The sequence below is a fragment of the Zerene cesonia genome, chromosome 11, assembly GCF_012273895.1.
Source record: "Zerene cesonia ecotype Mississippi chromosome 11, Zerene_cesonia_1.1, whole genome shotgun sequence".
Taxonomy (NCBI): domain Eukaryota; kingdom Metazoa; phylum Arthropoda; class Insecta; order Lepidoptera; family Pieridae; genus Zerene; species Zerene cesonia.
In genome coordinates, this window is record NC_052112.1 from 2558011 (window position 1) to 2581814 (window position 23804).

Consider the following 23804-nt stretch of genomic DNA (forward strand, 5'->3'; position numbering starts at 1 on the left):
GTATGCAACGAAAGAAGTATGCCTGCATTATGTAGACAATGATTGATGTTAATGATAATTGAAAAAAACCCTTTCATTGATTATCAAGAACAAATATTGCGGAATTTAAACATGTTGACTAAACTCGTTAAGTTAGTTATAGCAGTAGTATAAATATATTTAAATTGTTAACCATGTTTATTAGTAATAATTTACAAGCAACGAAAATAAAGATTATTTTTATGTATCCATCCTATTAAGATTCTTTTACAAAAATCTGAAGAATTACAAATTTACGTGCACGTTTCGTAAAGATAAATATGACAATCAATTTATAGTCCAGCGTTGCAAAAGCGGCCTATTTTTCGTTTTTATGTCTGCCGGAACGTTTCCAAAATTACATGCGCCTGCCTCAGAACAATCCAATAAAAGTAAATGGGATAGCTTGTATATCATGTAAAATACGAGCAAATTAAACACAGAGATGTTTGGACAGCTTTCTTTTATTAATCTTTCTTGTTTTCTTATGGAATGCTTTCACACTTTTCATTTTAAAGATAATCCTACTTTGGAATAAATAACTTAATGGGTTAAATATTATAACCATTATATTTATAGGCAAATATTTCTATTATATGGACTATATTATTTCAATTTATAATGATGATTTTAATAGGTAATATTTGTTCGGAATTTGTTTTAATATTGTAAAAGTTATATAGGTAACTAAGTTACCATTCATCTTAGGCAAAGTTTCTGTGCTTCGCCTATAAATTGTGGGTAAGCGTTGCTATTTAAAAATATAGCAATAACATCTATCTGCTGATGCTCGTGTTCCTGATACTATCAATGCACTAAAACACTATAGTATCTATTATCATAACATTACGTGATGTATGTTTTTCTTTCTCCTTCTTCTTCTTCTCTATATTAATGGCTTCACCCAACATGTCCAGTGTAAATGCTTTTTTATGATAGGTTAAATTTTATAGTAAACTAAATGTCTTAATAAGAATTGCATAGAAAAGGTAATAAGGGTATTGCACGCCATCTAGCGTATAATAGGCTAAATTAAACTACAACTATTCACCACAAGATGGCTAAGGAACAATAGGAGGAAATATGTTTAACACTCCTACTATACTTATAATTTAACTAATAAAAAAGATTTATTATAATATCATAAATTCAATAAAGCTGATATGAAGCTCTATCCACAAGGCTGTATATTAGGTACAAAGGGCGAACCAGTAATGTTACGATTAAAGCCCTTTAATCGCCCATTGAGCGAAAATTAGATCGCGTCGCGATCGGTCATAGAAATAAATGCACAACGCGATAATAAAAGTGAAGTTTTTTATTCCACTTATTACATATTTAAGAACTTATCTGCGCTGAAATAATATCTCCAAATTGACTGGTAATTTATCGGATCAATTACATATAATTGAATGAAACACAGAATTATCATGTAAAACTTTATTTTCATAAATGATACGACTAAACAACGATTCTTAGCAAAACACAGCTCACTTCTCAGCAGCCCTATTGTTGCAATATTTATAATGCTAGTTACTTTGCACTTCGCACTTTGAAACAAACCTTCAATTCTACAATTTTTTTAATATACATTTAAAATATACGACACAATTTAGTTGTTTCTAATCAAAAGCAATAAGTACGGACATGATATGGCAAAACTTTACACCATTGCAACCAACATATCACCTATATTAACATTAATTGTAAGTATATTGCATATATAGTATTCAAAATATTGCAAAAACTTTGTCAATTCTTAAAAAAAACGAAATAAAATTTTCCTTTCAAACATTTATTAGACAATTGTAACATTGACCAAGACATTTTAGAAAAAATTGAAAGAAAACAAAAACAATTTTGGAGACCAATTTAAATAATATATTTGGAAGTATTAAATAAATGCAATAACACAGAAAACAATAAGAATAAATATTTTGAATAAGGAATTGCTTAAGCATCGAATGGAGATCAATATAAAATAAAGAATAATCTAAAACAACACCATCGGTACAACTCAATATAGTGCTATCTCTTTTATATTATGTTGCATGGAACATGTTAGAGCGAAATGCAATTATTGTACATATTTCAAGCTATATGAATTTATTATTTCTCACTTAATTCGCAAAATATTATCACTGATATGAACCACGTAATGGAAGTAGAAGGCACAAACGATGACAAAATTATTGAGTATTAACTAAGCAAAATAATTTAATTATTGTCGAATGAATGATATTTCGATATATTGATAACTTTCAGAGAGCCTTATCTATATATAATACTAGTCTTACAGGTACAATACATAAAGAATATTAAGAGATAACTACAGTATCTTCTGCAATAGTGTTACCTACGTTCGCAAAAATATTGTTTTTTTTTTTTTAATTTGTTTCTGAAACTAAATAGGCGGTTATTATACCATGCAGGTCCATGCTATAGCAAAAACATAAAGCCCTCAAACAATGTCATTAAAGTCCGGACTTTAGCAACAGTTGTGAATGGAAAACAGACAGACACTTAACTGATTAATATAGTTCTCAAAATGATTTCTACTATTGGCGCCACTGGTTTAGACATCATTTCCAAAACAACTTACCTCTTCGTATATAGTACGTTATATATTTTTAAATATAGTGTAAATTAAGATGAGCCGAATTACAATTATAATTTCCCGTCATAAGAGTACTAGCAGAATATTTACAAATGGTAAGCTCTTGTGCAATTCACACCTACGCTGAGTTGGTTATGTTTAGTCAAATGTTTTGTAGATTTTTTAGTGCAACTGATCAAGATATTCTTCATTTATATGATGTATTTGTGTCACTTTCTATACATACTATAATATATCCCTATGGTAAATTTGTAAAACAAACGCAGCCTCGTACATTGTTGAAAAGAAATTCCATAAGCATACATATCATAAACCGTTTTATGTCATATATTTCTAAACTTTTTTATTAAGAATTTATATGTGAAAATATGTCGGGTACTAGTAAATATGTTTAAAATGCGTCAAATCGATTCACATTTTCTTAAATAATAACAGTCTAAATCTTTTATAGTTTACCAGTTTTGAGACCAACAATTCTTTAATCATCGTTTTATCTTCAAAGCACTTGAAAATTATACCAACTGTGTAACCTAAGTCACTAATATCATAATAGAGTACCAAAAATAATCGAGTTACATTCACAATTTCCAATAAATAAATATTCACTTTAAAATTTAAATAGACTTCTACTTTTTAATTGCACAAAGAACAATAATAATTAATTAATACTTCAAGACATGACACTCTGGACTTATACATAGATATCTACCAATGCAAGAAGGAGCCATCCATGAGCTTAAGAATAAATCCTTTATTTCAATTTTATTTGACCCTATAGGAAAGGGGTTCTATTGTGACGTCACATATTCAAATATTTAAGGTAGTATAACAATGTCTAGATGGAAAACTGCAGTTTGTGTTACGTCACGTTAAAGTAGACTTACACTTATCTTGCTGTGACAATTTTTTATTAAATAATTTATGAATAGCTCCTTAAGAATTTCGCTATGAGGCTATGACATAATTAAATATATTTTATTGACTAGTGATAGTTATGTGCACATTACACTAAACGTGATACAACTATAGACACAACATAATCATTAAATACAATACCATAGACAATGCGGTAATTCGATTGTCACCAGACATAACTCAGTTGCACTCTCACACAAATGGCCGTAAATAAAATATATTATGGAATGTAACAAACGGATTAGTATTCGGATCGGTTCCACAAACACTTGGACGTAAAAAAAAACATTTATTATCATAGATATTAAAAGCAGAGCGGGATTAAAAAAAATCTTTATGCATTTTTAAGTGTTGGAAATCTTGTTTCTAATTAAACGTACATAATGAGATTCAGTGCAACTGAAATATTATCCAGCTGATGTCGAATTCACCAACGCTTTACAATCATATATTCATACATCTCTGTTCTATCCCCTATAGAATGTATAATGTCTCATATAATCGAAGCGAACACAGTGATTACGATTATCAATCATTAAATGGTCCACACAGAATCTTTGATGAGAGAGAAGATGTAAATACACATACATTTAAGATATTCGAGAGTTTAACTACATTGATGACATCTTAGTCGCTATAACATTGAATTACGTATTTTCTCTGATCAAAGACGTATACCAAACGCATTAACCGGGCAATCTAGACGACACGTAAGTGTCAACCCAGCGAGAGATTCTTAACAATGGACGAGTCATGGCTCCGTCTGTTTAATTCCTTCGCCTCTTTAGTTATATTCGATTCAACGAGCATGGAGTGCCGCTTTGCGTTCAAATCCTTCTTCCTCCTCACCACATCCGGGCTGTATGGATCAGACCCGCGCCTGTCTAGAGTGCTGTGACTTTGGACATTAGAAAAGGAACCTTGTCTATGGATCGGGGGAGTCGGTTCTTGATTTAAATTTGGTAGATACGTTTGGAAGGATGGTCGATTCTGTGCCGCTTCCATTATCGAACCTTGGGATAGAAAATGTTTATCAAACACTCACTTGTGTTTAAATGTTTGGTCAATTTGTACACTTTGTTTGAAAGAGAGGACACCAAAATAGTGATTAGTGAATGATATGATTGGTTAAATTTGTTAAAAATGTAAGGGTTAATATGTTGAATTATCGATTTTAAAGGAGGTTATTAATGAAATAAACACATAAGGTACTAATAAACTTTTATTTTTGGTTAGACACTTTCATACTAGATCTAGCATGCACTAAACACTAAAACTATATACAAGCTCACACTCAAAGCATGCGTGTGTACAGTTGCAACAGAATATTAAGACATATAATGAAGTACGAATATGAAGATATTTAGCATTTTATGTCTAGTTCTATACAATATAGGGTAGATTTTTCAATGTTCAAATAAAAGTTATTGCTATCTCAAATCGTACAAAATAAAGGAAAGAGAGAGAATAGCTATGTATGATTCAGTTAATGTTAATTGGTGATTGAAAAATCAGCCCTTACAGATAAATATATTGGTTACAATGAATTAGTGATGTATGAAGTATATATATTTTTGTTACTAGAATGTAACAAGTTTGGGATGAAATAACTACTTATAATATGGTTTCTAATTATAACTAATATAGGAACTCTTTAGATATACTATATCTAGGATTACTGTAAAATCAATGCGTCACCAAACTAGGGTGGAGTGTTTGGTAATGTATTGAGCGGTTCAAAAATGTTGCCAAGTTTAATATAAAATATTTTAAATATCTTATTAATTTGGACGCTCTGTATTTGGCAACACTATTTGAGTCGTGCGTAGGAAGTGTGCAGTAAATGAATATGATACATATACATTCTACAACCCCAAATACCTACTGCTTGGAATAGGTAATTTGTTATGCAAAATATTAAATATTTCATTCTGAAACTATTAACTTTGGTGTTATGGGATACTCACACACACACATATCAACCAATAACAAATAAATTTGTAGGAATAAGAATTTTGGTCTAAGGAAATTTTCCCAAATTATTAGTATATGTAAGTATAAGCTGTGCCAGGCGATTTCGCTCGCGAACGAATTCGCATCTCTATAGTTTTGTGTTGTTCTGGTACATAAACTACATTACTGGCAAGTACCATCAAATCTGTACAGTGGCATTCGCGTGAAAGAGGAACAAACATACCACCATCCATCATACACTACATCCATCCTTACAAACTTTCACATTTATACCATTAGGATATATAAAGTTATGTATTAAGGTTGTAGAATGCACATATACGCAGGCGTGTACACAGGGCGAGTTGTCAACCGATTGCTTCAAACACCGGTGAAAAGACCCCATAAACATCAAACAACAACAGCGCTACCTAGCATGTCATGAAAAACAATGTATTCACCTTTATTTCGGTGAGAAAGCGTCACTTCAATGACCTACAATGAAAGAATTGACGTTTGAATTCTTATCGTTATAGGACGACAAAATCAAAGCGTATTCATGAAACGCATGAAAATTAGACGAGTAAAGATTTAAAAATAAGAATAAAATGTGTGTGTGTGTAAAACAATTGATAAAAATCTGTAAATAATGTACGTATAATAACAAAAATCAAACAAAACAAAATATAACAAAAGCCACAAAAGAAGCTAAATCATAACCAAACACAAATAGCATCATCGCGATCAGTGCCCACTCGTTTCTCGTGTGTGTGCGTCGTTGTGCGTGTGCGTGTGCGTGCGTGCGTGCGTGTACGTGTATGTGTACGCGCGTGCGTGTTCGTGTCTGTCTGTACGTGTGCGCGTGTTTGTGTGCGTGTGCGCTTACCGAGGGTCCGCACGAGCCACGGCGTTACGGTTTGCTTCTGGTTCATAGCTGTTTGCATCTCGTTTAACGCGGCATTCAGCTGGTGACTTAACTCCTGAAAGAAGAGAAAAATTTTATTTAGCATCATTTATGCTACTGATACTTCTAAATACGCACGCAGTATGAAAACTAAAATAATCTTATATTTACCTACTACTTACCTACTGGCCTACTTTCAATTGTATTATAACAATTTCCGAAATAGAATTTATAACTGTACTGTACTAAAGTATTTTCTTGTGTTTGATTTTACGCGAGTATTATACATTTAGAAATAAAAAACTTTTTAACGGGTTAATAATATAATGAATAAATCGCGTCTAAACTCCGTTAATAAATGTTTTTAATTTCTAAATGGTACAATATATATACAATATATACAATAACATACTCTAAATAGTTTGAAATTGGATAAACACATTTAAAGCCAATCATCAACAAAATGACGCTTTCATAAAGTGACTCTGCGTACAAACACACCTGGTTACTGCACTGCGCTTGGACATGCGCGAGTTTGACTTGCGCAAGTTCAAGCTCGAGGTCGCGCACGCGCTGCTTCAACCTCGCTTCAGTGTCGCTGGAACTTTCCCCTTTCTCGTCGGTCTTCTGTTCGTTTTCTGTGGAAAATATATAAAAAAAATATATGCATTAAACAATGTATGTTTCATAGTAAAGGTACTATGAAACCCACTTTGGGCACGAAGTCACATAGGGTCACCTAATTTATTGTGTCCATACAGTGTAACATTCAGTAAAATTCTTAAAACTATAAATTATTCAAGATATAATAATAACAAATTGCAATACATCGAATTATCATATTACAACTAGATTTGACTATCGAAGATTGTTATTAGTTGTAAATTTCTTCATTTGAATTAACATCATTTTTCGATTTCGGTTTTCTCATTATAACTAAGCACATACCTTCCTTATTGTCCTTCTGTGCCAATTTCAAACTGCAGTTTACACAGTTCTTCGTGCAGTCCTGCAACACGTGTTGTGATTGGTTAATTATCATTTTTGCCGCGTCGTGATTGGTTGAAATTTAACACAAACATTTAAACACACCTGTAAGTTGTGTAGTTGCTTGTCCAATCGTGCACAGATCTCCCTATAGTCCCTGGCCACAGCCGAGTAGTGTACCGACTCCTTTTGAATTTCCTCTAAATTCCCTCGCGTCTGAAATATTGTTTTTTGTTCAAATAATGATTAATATGTGTACAATTTGTGTAAACAGTGTTTTTTTATTATTTTTCTTATATCGCCTTAGTTTTACAAACTACGACTTCCAACTGAATTGTACCCGTTAACTAAACCGCCATCAAATTGTATAGTTGTTGAAACAAACTATACCAAATTTTCGATTTAAATGGGACGACATGGGAGACACTAATTATCAAATAAAAAAAGAATCACAAAAATCGGTCCACCCAGAAAAAAATTATGAGTAAACTAAGTCAAATTGATTACTCCTCAATTTTAAGTTTTTTTTTATAATATAGCGGGCAACTGAGCTGGTGGTTCGCCTGATGGTAAACGATCACCACCGCCCATGATCATTCGCAGAGGCTTAGACCTCTGAGAATGCGCTGCCCGCTTTTACGGGATAAGGGATGAGGAAAGGATTGATGAATGGAAAGAAGGAATGGACTGGGAAGGGTTAGGAGAAGGAAATAGGCAGTTGGTTGAAAACATTATATATATCTTTCGTTTGTATTTAATTAATGTAAATTATTAACAATGAATTAAATAGTATTTTCTTATGTTTGACGCGAGTACTATACAATTTAGAAATTAAAAACTTTTTAACGCGATTTATTCATTATATAAAAATTAATGAATAAATCGCGTTTAAAATCCGTTGAAAAGTTTTTAATTTCTAATTGAATTAAATGTTACCTGCGCTAATTGTTTTTCGAGTGTCTCCTTCTCCTGTTGTAGCTGAGCGTTGATCACTTTCAACCTCTCTAATTCGACATTGATCTTCTCCTTTTCGGCCGTTTCTGGTAACACAAGACCAAACATTATGGTAATTTTTTTTTATATTACAGCGAAATTTGAACTAAATAGATGCTACTATTCGTAGTTATGGTAATGGTTTTATAGACTTAATAGACTTTACGATGAGTTTATCATATGACAATGTGTGGTGTTTTGTGTAAATTTTTCCTTCAATTCTGCATCTGGTGTGATTTATACAAGTGAAGTTTTTATATATTTTATTTACACAACTGATAGTTTACCAAGCGTGGCGAAATATAAGATATCTAAATTGAAATAGTAGAACAATGAACAATTAATTCTATAAGAAGTAACTTATTTATGCCATACATCCTATCCTACTTATATTATAAATGCGAAAGTTTGTAAGGATGTGTGTGTTTATTGCTCTTTCACACAAAAACTACTGAACCGATTGCAATGGAATTTGGTAGGTAGACAGCTTGACAACTGGAATAACATATAGGCAACTTTTCATCCCGATATCCCTACGTTACACGGACTTACGCGGGTGAAACCGCGGGGCGCAGCTAGTCCTTTTTAATTACAAAAAATACTGTCTTTTGAATTGAGATTGACTTTTAAGTTATCGATATGCAGTCTATAATTAACAAATATATATTGCGATACGAAAATTACGATGATTATAAGGTATGTTTATCGCCATTTTAAGTGAAAAGACCTTTCCTTTTATAAATGTTTTAATATAAAACTCATACACACCTTTTATAAACTTCTCATATTCCAGTTGATATTTCTGCAATCGTTTCACTTTGATACTGCACGCCAGTTTGACGATTTGACGGGAAGATTCCTCGGCACGACACTTCTTTGGCAGGGTAACCCTAAGAATTGATTTAAAATAATGAAAGAATTTTGTTTTTTCAAATAAAATAAAAAAAACGCATTATTGAGGAGATATACGAGAATTTTTCAGATCATATAATAAATATACAAGAAATGAATTCGTCTATCATTATACTTGCAGATGCGTTAATTTCTTTACAACTTATCTATCCATTGCGAAATGAATAGATAAGCTGTAATCTAATATATAAAATTCTCGTGTCACAGTTTTTCGTTGCCATATTCCTCCGAAACGGCTTGACCGATTTTGATGAAATTTTTTGTGCTTATCCGGTATCTATGAGAATCGGCCAACTATTTTTTAATACCCCTTAATGATAAGGGTAAGGCAGAACAGCGTTGCCGGGTGCAGCTAGTATATAATAATAATAATATATAATAAAATTAACAATTCAATTTATATTGAACGTAATATTCATTATTTTATAGCTCTGTTCTTTACACTGATAACAATATAAAATGACATCTATATTTCATCACTACATAGTATAAGCAAATTCGCTTCCCGCGTCTGTCTCTATGTATGTATGCATAGATGTTTAAAATTGCACAACGAATTTTGACAGTTTTTTTTAATAGATAGAGTAATTAAAGGTTTATATGCATAATAACATCTATTAAATTACTTTTAAAAATTTTACGCGTCAAAAGCCGCGGGCAAAAGCTAGTTAGTAGTGATTACCTAAAATATTTGAGAACACCTTCAAAGTCGTGCTGCAGGAGATCCTTGCGGGAGCGCGTGAGAAGCGCCAGCGACACTTGGAACAGCGTGTCCATGCCTTGCAGCAGGAACACGTCCAGAATGTGGTACACCTGCGGATATTATTGTGTGATTAACGATTCTTTAATCTCAATATATTCATGAGATTTTTTTAAGTATAGTAAAAATTCGATCACCTGGCGAGATTCGTATAAAAAAAAATATATATATTCATGGCAAATTATATAAGTGTTTATTAATAGTCATTTTAAAAAACAATTAGCGATTCGGAATATCGTTTCTACCAAGTGGAACACGAGAACGGCTCGACCAATTTGGTAATTTTTGATAACATTTTTATAGATGCTTCATTGAGGTTCTTATGGCGAGAAAAGCCTACCACGGGTGAAGCCGGGGCGGACCGCTAGTGTCTGTAGTGTTAAAACTACCTAAGAATCCATATTGTTTTCGATTAAACATTTAATTACATACACTAATATCATAAACATAAATAACAGAACCTTTAAACAAAAAAATCTGTATGTTTGTAACGTTTTCACGCAAAAACCGCTGGACCGAGTGAAAAAATTTTCACACCAATAGCGAACAACATTTCCACCGAGTGTCATATGCTATATCTGTAACAAGGGCGAAGCCGGAGCGAACAACTAGCTATAAATAAAGGTATAATAACGATTACAAGACAATAAAAACCCACCAACGGCAGCGGGAACCGCGCAGTGAACACGGTGAGGAACCACTGCGACGCGAACATGTGCGGCTCGACGCCCAGCTCGCAGAAGTGCGCGCGCAGGTCCGTTAGCTGCTCCTGTCAATTGATAGATAAATCAGTAAATAAGTAAATAAACAAATGAATGAATGAATGAATTAACGAACAAACAAATGAGTAAAAAATAAATAAATAATTTATTGACAAGACATTTCTACATATGCTAGAAATTTAGTCTCTTACTCCCAGATTAGGTAAAAACCTATATGACAGGAGTGAGCCTCTCTACTGTAGAATGTCCGAGAAATGTCAACAAAGAAAGTAAAAATGGTTGACAAATACAAAATAAAAATAAAACGGTTAAATTTGCATTCGTTGTATCTGCAAGTTTTGATAAACATATAAAAGTTACAAGCCACGTCAAACAGATTGAACCGTAGAAACGTAGAATGAAAATTAAAAAGATCTTTTCTTCAGTAATATTATATAGGGAAGCTTTTGTATTTCTGGCGAACAGCTTGTATAATTTTAAGAATACTGTCCATTCTTGCAATGTACATTGCTATACTTTACGGAAATATTATTTACAACAACAAAATAATAAAAGACTGGCCACCATCAAACTATACCAAACCGTAAAAAATATATTATCTTGGCTGAAAAGATACTTCATTTGACTATGTTTTTGTATTATGGACTGTTTCCCAGTTGATACTGATATAAACCTGATGACGTCGTATCCCACTTACCTCCATTAGCCTATCGAGCTGATGCAATCTCATGTACAGAGCCTCGAAGCCATCTTTGTACAGTTCCCGCAAACCGTAACCGTACATAAGACGAACCAGCAGACAGAATGCTTGTTCTTCTGGCATCTAAAATATAAAAAATTATAACAATACAATCAGTATACAAGCATACAGTATAATAACATAAAAGGATTATGTTATATATTTTCATTATATATTTCCATATTCCATACAAAAAGATACAACTCTTAAGCGAGGCCTTTAGTTTATTACATGAGCCTATTCAATTACAATTTTGTAATAAGAGCAAAATATTCAAGCAGAACAATGACATTTAAATTAAATCTATATGTAAATTACATTCCATTTTATCCATCTATACAATATCATCTAGAAGAAAAGGACGATAATAAGTCACCTATAATATCATAATAAAAACCATTTATTTCTTAGTCCTCATGATATATGATAACAAATTGTTATATATGTTGTAAAATCGTCATTATTTTTTCGATTTTTTTCATATCTAGCAGTATACGTACATGCAGCAGCAGAGTGGCAGCCAAGAAGCTGAGCCCCTGGCAGTAGCCCACTTCGTGGTCGTAGACCGCGTATGCGCGCGCCATGCGCAGCAGCGAGTCCTGGCCGAGTCCGCCGGCCTCGCGGAAGAAGTCGTGCGCGGGGAACGTGCGCGCTATGTCCCGCTGGATCACCGCTTCGAAGGGGCAGTCCTGCGGCACATTCATGTTCAACGTGACATTTATTGGAACCAAGTTCCTTATCGTGTGTTGCACCCACTTGTATGCGGGAGTAGAGCACGCTTCGGCACTAATTGGGTCAGCTCGCACCGGGAAAGTACTGTGGTACTTAGGAGTGTGCTCCTACAGAAGACCGGCGTGAAATAGTAAGCATGCTACTGTGTTTCTTTCGGTGAGTGGTGGAGCCGGAGGCCAATATCCTTTTCCTTACCCTTCTCAGTCCTTTCTTTTATTCCTCTGATCAATCCTTTCTTGATTATTTCCAATTTTACGTCGGCAATCCATTTGTAAGTCAATTGTAGACCTTACGCCTCTCCAAACGTTCATGGGCTCTCGCTTACCATCCGACGACCCACCACTTTGTTTATGGTATAAATAAATTCAACGCGACATTTAGATACAAAGTATTTTTTAAGTAGATTTTATTGTGAATTTTTACTATGAGATATCCGCAGGTTCGTGATAAATAACAGAATATACAATTTCATATATTATTTTATCACCCTCACCTTGCTTATAAGCGTTCTATATGTCTCCATGAGCTTATCATTCTGGTCTACATCAGCAAGCCTGAGCCACACCTCACCACGTAACGCTTCCGGCACGCCCACACGCACCAGCTGGTTGAGAGCGCGCGGTCGTGGACCCACCCAACTGTAAAGTGGACATTATTTGTATAGAGATTCGGTTCAATTGGTAGTCCAAAGCAAAATTTAACTTAATAATTCAGTCGCACGCGGCCGAGAACCGATTCAGTTGAAATATGGACATTACTTGTAAGGAGATTGGGTTCAAACAGCCTCTCAATCTCTATATAGGAAAATAATTAGGAAACATGAAAAAAAGTTGAGTACAACTTTTAGATTATTTTTTTTTCTATGATAAACATTTTTGGAAATAGTATAGTAAATTTTCAGAATATAGCATAGTAAAGTTTAAGATATAATAATTATAGAAATATTTTTACCTTCTCAGTACTTGAGCCCAATTTTCCAATACATCCACTCCGCAATCTTTGGACACTTCCCCAGTACCGCTGAGTAATGGTTCATCACCATCTGTCAAAATTTAACAATTGTTTAGTCATTTCTAAGAGAAAACAAAAATACTTGTGTTGGAATAGTTATTTCTAACAAATAAACTAGACCATTTTAAAATTGCACGTACTAGACAAAATAAAATTTTTGAAAAGATTAATTAAGTAACAAGTAATTTTTATCGTTTATTCTCTTTAATATAAAACAGATTATCAAAATCGATCCGCCTAGTAAAAAGCTACGAGCAAACACACACAATACAAAATACAGTCGAATTGAGAAACTCCTCCTTCTTTACTTACCCGAGTCCGGTTCGGAGGGCGAGGGCGGTGCGGGCGCGGCGGAGAGAGGGGAGGGCAGCAGGCTCGACAGGGAGAGGGGCAGGTTGAGCCGCGACCTGTCCAGCTCGCCGGAGGTCTCCACGCTGGCCACTTCGTACTGCAGCTGGCCGAGCGAGTCCACCGACTGGAGGAAGGTAGGGAGGGGATTCATTCAATACAGAAATTATAGTCTAAAATTTCAATTGTATATGGTCTCCATTAATACTGTTATTCATTTAGTTTATGGGGTTAAATAAAAAAGCCTGTCCCTTGTCTTTCTCTTAAATTGCATCCTATAGAATTCTTAATTGCAGGCTTACAAAACATTAAAAATTACCTTATAACCATTATTATAGGGCTACAGGGCATTTAATACAATAGAAGATGTATTACCTCCTTCAAATTGATGAAAAACTGTTGAACTAACGGCCGCTTTGAGTAGTACCAAAATCTCTCAGTCGGCGGGTACACTTTCACAGGTGTTTCAATTACTAACCTGTAAAGTATTTTCGATATATCAAATAAACACATTATACGATCTTAACATATTGTAGCGCCTTTCACATTTTTTGTATACTGATTAACTTTTATTTTAATATTCATACAATATCTCGTCAAGTACATTTTATACTTGTTTTTTTGCCCCAGCTTCCGTCAGCTCCCGTGGAACCTGTTTAGCCTCAGTGAAGTTGCAGCTTACCAATGGGAGAAAGAATTTTACAAATCGGTCCAGCCGTTTTTGCGTGAAAACGTTACAAACATAGAAAAATACAAAAGTCTCTATAATATAACTGTATATTATACAAATAGTTCACTCACCGCAACGGATCCCGTATCCCCCTTATAACCAGATCCAACGCCAGCGACATGTAGGCCGGCGCGCCGTCCCCGCTGGCCACGTTGAAGGCGGCCAGCGCCGACTCGCCGGCGTTCCACAGCGCGCACACCGCGCACCCGGAGCCGCCCGACGAGCCGCTCACCTGCGGATGTGTACTCTATCACTGAGGGAATAGGAGTTAGTTTGGCGTGCTGTGAATTAGAACAAGAATACCGCTCTGCCAGGCGAAACTATGCCGTATCACAATGACAATAAGATATTAATATCGTTTGTATATAGGCCAAGTGTAGCATATTGTAGTGTATGGAGAATTTTTTTCTATATTCTATATTTTATTTAATGTAAGCCCAGTTTATAGACTCTGTTGCTGTAAACATAAGGGTGAAATTCGCTGTAATATAAGTAGGCATACAGTAAATATAGAATGGCGAAGTATCTTGTACTAACTTACCATCTCAAGTAACTGCATATCGGAATGTTTGACGCTGCGGCCGGGCGCTAAAAGGATCCCAAAGCATCGTTCAATGTAGAGTCCACCAGTGTAAGAAACCTACAATATTAGATATTTACAATTTGAATGTATGAAACCAAGAATTATTTCAATATAAATAAGTTATTTACTATTTCAATAATTTACGAAACCTAAAACCAAAAATGAATAAGTGATGATTATTCACTAATTTTTAAACATTTATCACTGTTTTAAATATTTGTCAAAATCATTTTTTTATCCAACACTAGCTTTATTAAAGTCAAAATTCCAATTAAGCTAAAATAATACAGTCGAATTGAGAACCTCCTCCTATTTTGAAGACGATTGATTTTTTTTTTTAAATATAACCATTTTATGCGACAAAATTTCAGTTTATGTTTATATCTTCATCTTCTATCAATAAAACTAAATAAATAAAAACATATATATGAATAAGGATAATGCTATTAGGTTAATATTATTTACCCTAATATTGACAAACCGGTAAAACTTACGCTTACGCTTAAACAAGATATTATCCCGTATATTTTCCTTAATAAATCAATGATTAGTATTCCCTCAATTCAATTCACTAAACATTCATCATCGTCAGCCCTTACTTGTAGCGTTTCTGGCCTCCTATGACGGACCACCACGCTGGCCAAGTTATTGTCGTCGAACGTTACTTTACATATTCTAAATATTTATTAACTAAATATTGTTAAACTTTAATTTTTAGTTTATAGCATTGAAATGCTTTATAAATGAGAAATTTTGAATGAATAGAAACAATTTGATCACAAGGCGGGATATATACTAAATATTGATATTGAACTATTTTTTTTTTTTTAAAGAACCTTTCATGAACGCATTTATGATAAACATACATCTATGCACAAGCAAGAAAAGAATAAACGTAGGATTCTGCATTTTACAAACCCAAAAAAAAAGCACATCAGAATTCAAAAAAAAAATCCCCGTCAAAAATCAAAAAAGCAATAAAACTGACCGTCATATCATCAGAATCCGTCTGCACATTGTTTGTGACCTGCTTCACATTGATCGTGACTTGCTTATCGATGCCGCCGCGGATCTTGTACCCGAGACGCTCTTTGGGCACGTGGCTGAATGTACCCTGGAATATCATTTTTACACTCAAATTAGCGCCAAAAATTTAATGAATTATCGTAATAATAATAATAATAAAAAACTTTATTTAACAACAATCACGAGTCAATCTAATACAGAAGAATCAAAAAGGCGGCCTTATAACTTAAGGAAATAATGTAAGAAATCGAACTATAACAAATATCTGCTACATAAGTCATTATGGGCACATTATCCAGTATTAGCTCATGTGCCGTTAACCCTACAATTTATCTGGTGCCATAGAACAGTTACCTTGGCGTCAGTCTCCTTGATGTCCACAGTGCACTCCAGCACATGCATCAGCTGCATAGGTGGCGCAGCTGGACCGAGACCCTCTGTTAGGGAGCCCGTCATAGAGGGCGCTGCACTGAGATCCCCTACGAGGGAGGACGCCATCGATCGAGGTATCCTCTCGAACGCCTTGGCGAAACAGCCTGGGAGAAATATTATATTTATGTAGTGGCACAAATTTTAAATGATGAGGATAAAAAAATAGTAAAAATAATAAAGATTTTAATGATTAAAATAATAATAAATACGAATCTCTATAATCTTAATATTAATTATTTATTATAGTGTTCACGCACCTTTTATGAACACTTTTACGCGACAATAGGATTGTTAATTATATTAATTATTCACATATTAGCATAAAGATAATCATAAGGTTTTACTAAACAATGTCATGATAAATATCTTTTTATTATTTTTATTGAATTAAAATAACATATTATCCACATCAAAATAGTGGGCGTAACAGGTGTTAACGTAAACAATTATCCCATCACATCTATACACATATATTTAACTTATAATTAAAACAATACAAATTATCAAATTTAGAGCACATTTTTTACTCGACGACACACTCACCAAAATATAAAAAATATTGTCACAAAAACAACAACTACGATACCTTAATTTTTTTGTCACTTAATATTGACACAATGAACACACTGATTGAACTTGTATAATTTAGTAATAAATTATTACGACATGTAACTACATCTGCAATAGAGATGTATTTATTACAACGTCAGTATATTTATGGTCGTTATTAGTGGTCGGGCTACTACTCCTAACTAAATGTATAAAGCAGACAAATCCAAACATTAAGATAAGCTGAATGTGTAGAGTACACTAGCAGAATTGATAATACGCAAGCGACATTATTTTTAGATCGCAATTTGTCACTTGTACTGACGTGTTTATGTCAAAATTAACAAAGGTTCACACACAATTTTAATTATAAAAACATTTTTATTAAAATGAAATGCATAATTTATATAAACTGTAATGTATTTTTTTTTTGTTTGTAGCACTTGAAAACTTTTTTAAAAATGTTATAACTGTATAAATATAATGGAAAATTGTATTAAGAGAGCGTGATGATGGGATCTCTCCATTTTTTTAAGGCCACATTTGATTCAATGATTTTTCATAAACGAAAAAGTTTGGATATTGAAAAATAATCAGATTATATATTAATTTATTTTTTATATTCCAGAATATGGACAAATTAATGCTACATTTTATCATTAAATCGTATAAATTTTGTAATACTTTAATATAACAATTTTTATAAATACATAAATTTTAATTTAATTATGGCTAATTACACACAAGTTCACGAGAGCACAGCATCAAAATAACAATGATCAATCATCAATATTGTATGTTAATGATCCTCAGGTAGAGCATTAAATAGGTTTATACTAATAAAATAAATAAATATTCTGTAAAACTTTATTCAGAAATTTATAAAATAGATAAATGTAATAATAGACTGTTGGTGTAGAAACTAGAATAGACATTAATAAAGGCAAGCATAAGATACAGTCGTTTTAAAATTGAACGTGTATTTAGTTTCCAAAAAACTTCTTACCGACTTCTAAAATAGTTCCTGATAATCACCAAATCATAGGCTTAGAAAATATAATTCCCAGTGATACGTGCGATATTTGGCACTAGACTGTTTCCTATTATTTAAACATCTCATTGTAATGTGTGCCGAAATGATTGGTACAACTAATATTAAATGATTCGATTGACATATGTCATCCACAGTTCAAAGTATTTAAAGCCTTAGCGCTTTGGTGTAAGACTGCTTTTCGGTTTTTCTCGGGTTAATTTGAAAGTTAAACAACGCACGCCATTTATCAACGAGAAGTATAATTATCGATGTTATTTGTGCAACGAAATAAACAACATGGAGGAAGATAAGGGCTTGATTTTGATAAGATTCCGAATGATTTCGCTTTTATTGATGATTCTGATAGCTTAACTCGAGGCTTATTACGATTTTGCTTTGCTATTTGCTTTAGTATTTCTTTAATTCATATCCATGAAGGAATTTATATAAATAGTTTTGGAATTTATATGAACAATTTTATCAATAACTTTAACATAAAATTTATGAATTCATTTAAATAGAAACTATGAATATTATTCTAAGGGTATTATTAAACTATGTGAATCACGCGTAAGAAATATCCCATGCAATAACAAATAATGAGTGTGCGTAGATAAGTTACAGTGAGGTTGGCACAGTGTGATTAATGTTGTGAAATGAATTCGTCATTAAAAGAAACTATGACGTTCAGAAACGATATACATATATAGATACTATCTGCACCCGGCAAACGCTGTTCTGCCTTACTCTTATCATTTAGGGGTGTGAAAAATAGATGTTAGCCGATTCTCAGACCTACCCAATATGCTTACCAAATTTCAGAGGAATCGGTCAAGCCGTTTCGGAGGAGTATAGAGACTAACATTGTGACACGAGAATTTTATATATAAGAAAGATAAGCATGTTATGTTTTATCATTTCCAACATAGTTTCACGTTTTATTATTAGAAAAGAAAATAATACAGTTCGAATAAAATTTACACAGAAAGTGTTTAATTGAAGGCGCAGAAGCCACATCTTAGATTAGATATCATATTTGGCTTGCATGTCTAACACAAATAATCAGAAGTGCAGGTGTATAGAATATGTGTATGTGTGCGGTTGCGTGTGTAAACAGGTATTTATATTGAACGCTCGAGATCTGTGTGATCGTCTGCGCAATGGCTGGCAGGCAGCGAAAGTGGTATGTGTGTTTGTGTATGTGAACAACAGCTTTGTGTACGCAGTGTGTGTGACCTGTGACCGCCTGAGCGAGGTGGCAAGACACCCACACTACGGCATTTACGCGGTAAGGCACATTATACGTTGTGTGTATGTGTGTGTATATGGGCGTGTATGTCGATATACTCACTGGAGACCTACGTGAGCGTCTCGGCGATGGGTGATAACACCCACACTGGCATCCAGGCGGCAACGTACGGTGTGCATCGTGTGTGCGCGTGTGTATGTGTGTGTATACTCACTGGAGACCTGCGTGACCGCCTCGGCGATGTGGCAGCGGAACACGTGGCAGCGGTAGACGGCCGACTCGCGCGTCTCGCCGTGCGACCAGGTGAAGGCGAAGCAGGACGCGACCGGCGAGCCGGCCGCGCCGCGCGCGTAGAACGAGATGCGGTTCACCGCGTAGCGCGCCATCACACTGTTCGTGTCCGCCTGGTACAGCCTGACGGGCGCGCACGTGCGTTTTACTTACATGTATGTATGTATGCATAATATATTTTTGTTTTGAATCCAAATTACGACTTGCTATACGTTTTTATATACAGTTATATTATAAAGAGGAAGCTTTCGTATTTTTTTATGCTTTAATAATCTACGGAGACATTTATATCACTAAATTTCCATCTACGTACCGCTACGTTATAACGCGCACTAATCCCCAGTTATAATCTACAACTTCTGATCATACTCACACGACGAGCCCTTGCGAGCAGACCGGTATAGATATAGACACGGCGATCCCGTCTCTGTTCTCCGGCATAGAACTGAGCTCCTTCATGATCCTCTGTATGTCCGTCTCCGACTTAGGATCGGCGATGTTCTGCGCGCCGAGGTAACTGACGCCGCAGAACACCGTGCACTCCTGGTCCACATCTGATACTGGAGAAGGAAATAATTTAAGATGTTCAAGGGTAAATTAATGAGTAATTTCTCAACCGACTTACAAAAAGGAGGACGTTCTTATTGCGAACGTTGTTACCTCAGAACGTTGGACTTGATTTCCATGATTCTTTTTTACTTTAAAGCTGGTGCCTCATGTGTGGTCTCATTAAAATTGAATCTACTTCTAACTATATGAATTTGAGAGCGCTTTAATCTTTTGTTTAAAATAATTAATTATTTCAAATCCACATTGAATCCTATATTAACTAGTTCAATAATACACTAATATACTAATTTCTTCCTCTCAACATAGTTCGATATCTAGAGTCGGTGAATGTTGTTGAGTTTATATTAGCTACATAAGCGAAACAACCAAGTCTTTTAGAAAGTAAAAAAAAAGTACGAGTAGTAAAAAAAATAGGATTCCTTAGCAGAATTATAAAAAGAGCCACTCTTTTAATGTAGACAAAGTTAAAATATACATATTAATGAAACATACAGGTCTTAATTAAGCACGAAGATTTAACAATAAAATTTACTTTATATTTCAATCACGCAACTATATTCAACAGAATTTACTCACCTTCATCATCACTCTCAGTTGGTTTCATGTGGTCCTGTTTCTCTGTGGGTGATGGAGTCGATATAACCGCCGAGGCGGACCCGTCCATCACCTCGTAGAACTTCGAACCTCCGACTAGACGGCAGGAGTCCTGGGAAACATACAATTTGTATGTATCACTCGTAATTAACGTGAAATTTACGACGCAATTCATTGAGAAAAACGAGGGTAAGCGAGAATGAATAATTTATGCAATAAAAGAAGACACATGTGTAATGTTATGTCTTGCATTAGAGATGGATTTAAAAAAAAGAGATTGGGGAAAATAAAGAGATACGTCTCTTAAACTTATTCAGTAACAAAATTACATAAATCTTAAAACAGTTTATGTCCATATTCAGAATGACGGTTAATCTTTAAAGTCTATTTTCCGCTACAAAACTCTTAAAAATTTTTAATATCATAACTACTATCAGATTTGTAAGCACGGCTTCCTTAAACGGGACATTTTCCATATAGCATTTAATAGTACTCATAACTATGAATGTTTTACACATCCTCAATGAAACCGGTATCTTACAATTTATTACAGATTCCAAGATGACTCGGTAAAACTGGAAACAGATGCAAATTACAGCAGTGTTTATATTTTAAGCAACAACATGAACCCTAAGTAATGTAAAGAAGTTGTATTTAGATATAAATAAATTACTATTTTAGATTCCCTCATAGATACAGCGTAGAATCGTCAGTTAAAAACAATAGAAGAGCAGTTCAGGAAAACAGACAGGACAGAATGGACACAATATAAGCGTGTCGAAAATACAAATGCCTGCTAAAAAATAAATACAAGTGAAGCTAATAAAAGCGTGTTAAAAAGCTTTTAACTTAGCGACACGTATTACATAATATAATTTACAATGAATTAAAATTGTCACCGGTATTATAAAACTTTTGACAAATTGATGTCTTCTCCTACTCATAAGTCCTGAATATATTCAATATCAAGTAATTTTCGAGATGAGAAATTTTTGAAAGAATAGAAAAAATTCGCAAAAACCGTAGCAACGGTTAGGCAAGAAACGCGGGATGGAATCCCGCCCCGTGATCGAATTTTTTCTATTCTTTCAAAAATTGCTCATTTATAAAAGCATTTCAATACTAAAAAACTAAAAATTAAATTTTCGAGATTTCAAATTTAGCTAGGAAATATAAATTTACATGAATACTTATGCATCTGCTTATTTTGTATATCCTTAATTTAATAGGCATAGCAACTACGACAATCTTCTTACATCACTAGTGTATAATAAAATTACGTCATAAACCAAAACATGCTTGAGACGCAGGTTAAGGAAGGAAGTTTCTTAGCGACAAAGTTTCTGACGTACTAAGAACGTAAAATTACTATTGCTATTACGTAGACGTAAAGTATTAATTACGTCATTATTCACTACATTGTATAAAACAAAGTCGCTTTCTCTGTCACTACGTCCCTATGTATGCTTAAATCTTTAAAACTACGCAACGGATTTGATAGGGGTTTTTTAATAGATAACAGTGATTCAACATCTATAAAACTGCTCTGAATATAACGCAAGCAAAGCCGCTGACAAAAGCTAGTAAGGAAATAAAAAGACAAGTGAAGTGAAGTCGAATCACGTGTCGAGCGTTGGTAAATTTAAATTCTTTAACGTAAACATAACATTTATAAATCCCATGCATTCCAAAACTTATGCATTTATGATAGACTAGCTGCGCCCCGCGGTTTCACCCGCGTAATTCAGTATCCCGTAAGAATATTGGGATAAAAAGTTGCCTATATGTTATTCCAGTTGTCCAGCTGTCTACGTACCAAATTTCATTGCAATCGGTTCTGTAGTTTTTGCGTGAAAGAGCAACAAACGCACACATGCTTACAAACTTTCGCATTTATAATATTAGTAAGATTTAGGAAGCAACCTAAAATCACCGTACACTTATTGGTAGGAATCGGTCATTTTAAATTAGCAATTAACATTGTATGCTCAGAAAATAATAAGCCATGCAATAATCTAAGTAAATAATTTTCAGTTATGTTAAAAAAATCTTATGGCTTTGTGTCTATTATTTGTGAAGTAATCATAATTAATTATACAAATATAGTTGGAAAAATGATAATATGTCAATGGAAAAAAATAAGATAAATAATACCTGCTAAAATGCTTATGAATACTAAAGTTTTATTTAAAAATATTGGAATAAAGAAGTGGTTTTGTGCCCAAAGAGAATCACCAGAATTCAGGATCATGAATACTACATGACATTTAAAGAGTTTTTTTTAAATTCATTCATTTGTAAATTAGCCCCGCGGTTTCACCCGCGTTAGTTCGTATCGCGTAGGAATATCAGGGTAAAAATAATAGAATGCCTATATTATGTTATTCCACTTGTCCAGCTGTCTACGTACCAAATTTGATTGCAATCGGTTCTGTAGTTGTTGCGTGAAAGAGTAACAAACACACACACACATCCTTACACATTTTCGAATTTATATTATAAGTAGGATTATAGTATTAATAGGAATAGTAGGATAGGAGAGGATAGGATATCTTAATATCGAACTTAATTATATTTACATTTTTTAAGAACCCACAAAAGAAGACGTGTTAGTTAATTATTTATTACCATCATTATTATTTGAGACAAGCGGCTCCCCTGTGTCATTTTAATAACTCGCACGATATTTCGATTTCCCACGACATGAACAATTAAATAATATGAATATTTTACACAACACACGGCACGTCAACGATTGAATACTAATAACAAAACACTAAACTATACAAGGATACGGACGGTGTCCCAGTGATTCATCCAACCCACAAGTCAACTTAGTTATCAAATTAATATTGTCGACAATTTTTCAACGGCGATAATTCAATAATAATTGAAGTGTATATAATTAATGCTTGTTTTATATGATTAATTAACTACTGATTACGTATACTTTTTTCTTTGAATCTGTTAAACTTCTACGAAATGCCGATAAGAGTTCGAGATACAGTTTTGGATACATTATGTCGATTACAGTTTCAGTTATAACATTAAGATAAAGAAAAATAAATACTTAGTCTGGCCATAAATACTGTTACACTTAATTATAAAAAAATATTACATTTGAATTTCGAATCTG

General features: G+C 33.8%; 1 protein-coding gene across 4 annotated transcripts in view; it reads right to left on the reverse strand.

Moving 5' to 3' along the window:
• Positions 1-3580: 3580 nt before the first annotated feature.
• LOC119829949 (rab GTPase-activating protein 1-like) overlaps positions 3581-23804 on the reverse strand; it is a 27299-nt gene continuing 7075 nt past the window's right edge. Inside the window, exons 1-23 of one of the 4 annotated variants that reach the window (XM_038352696.1) lie at positions 23297-23444; positions 20651-20780; positions 19878-20064; positions 19428-19627; positions 16305-16486; positions 15913-16038; positions 14883-14981; positions 14413-14573; positions 13987-14089; positions 13576-13738; positions 13204-13294; positions 12746-12890; positions 12021-12209; positions 11479-11604; positions 10718-10828; positions 9982-10112; positions 9156-9277; positions 8331-8434; positions 7500-7610; positions 7356-7416; positions 6909-7045; positions 6390-6483; positions 4268-4563 (exon numbers count right to left, since the gene is read on the reverse strand). In XM_038352696.1, the coding sequence (XP_038208624.1) occupies positions 4268-4563; positions 6390-6483; positions 6909-7045; positions 7356-7416; positions 7500-7610; positions 8331-8434; positions 9156-9277; positions 9982-10112; positions 10718-10828; positions 11479-11604; positions 12021-12209; positions 12746-12890; positions 13204-13294; positions 13576-13738; positions 13987-14089; positions 14413-14573; positions 14883-14981; positions 15913-16038; positions 16305-16486; positions 19428-19627; positions 19878-20064; positions 20651-20780; positions 23297-23335 (3108 nt within the window). In that variant the 5' untranslated portion in view covers positions 23336-23444. Of the gene's footprint in view, positions 4564-5964; positions 5999-6389; positions 6484-6908; positions 7046-7355; positions 7417-7499; positions 7611-8330; positions 8435-9155; positions 9278-9981; positions 10113-10717; positions 10829-11478; positions 11605-12020; positions 12210-12745; positions 12891-13203; positions 13295-13575; positions 13739-13986; positions 14090-14412; positions 14574-14882; positions 14982-15912; positions 16039-16304; positions 16487-19427; positions 19628-19877; positions 20065-20650; positions 20781-23296; positions 23445-23804 lie in introns of those variants that run through there. The other 3 variants (XM_038352694.1, XM_038352693.1, XM_038352695.1) reach the window with 3 other exon arrangements.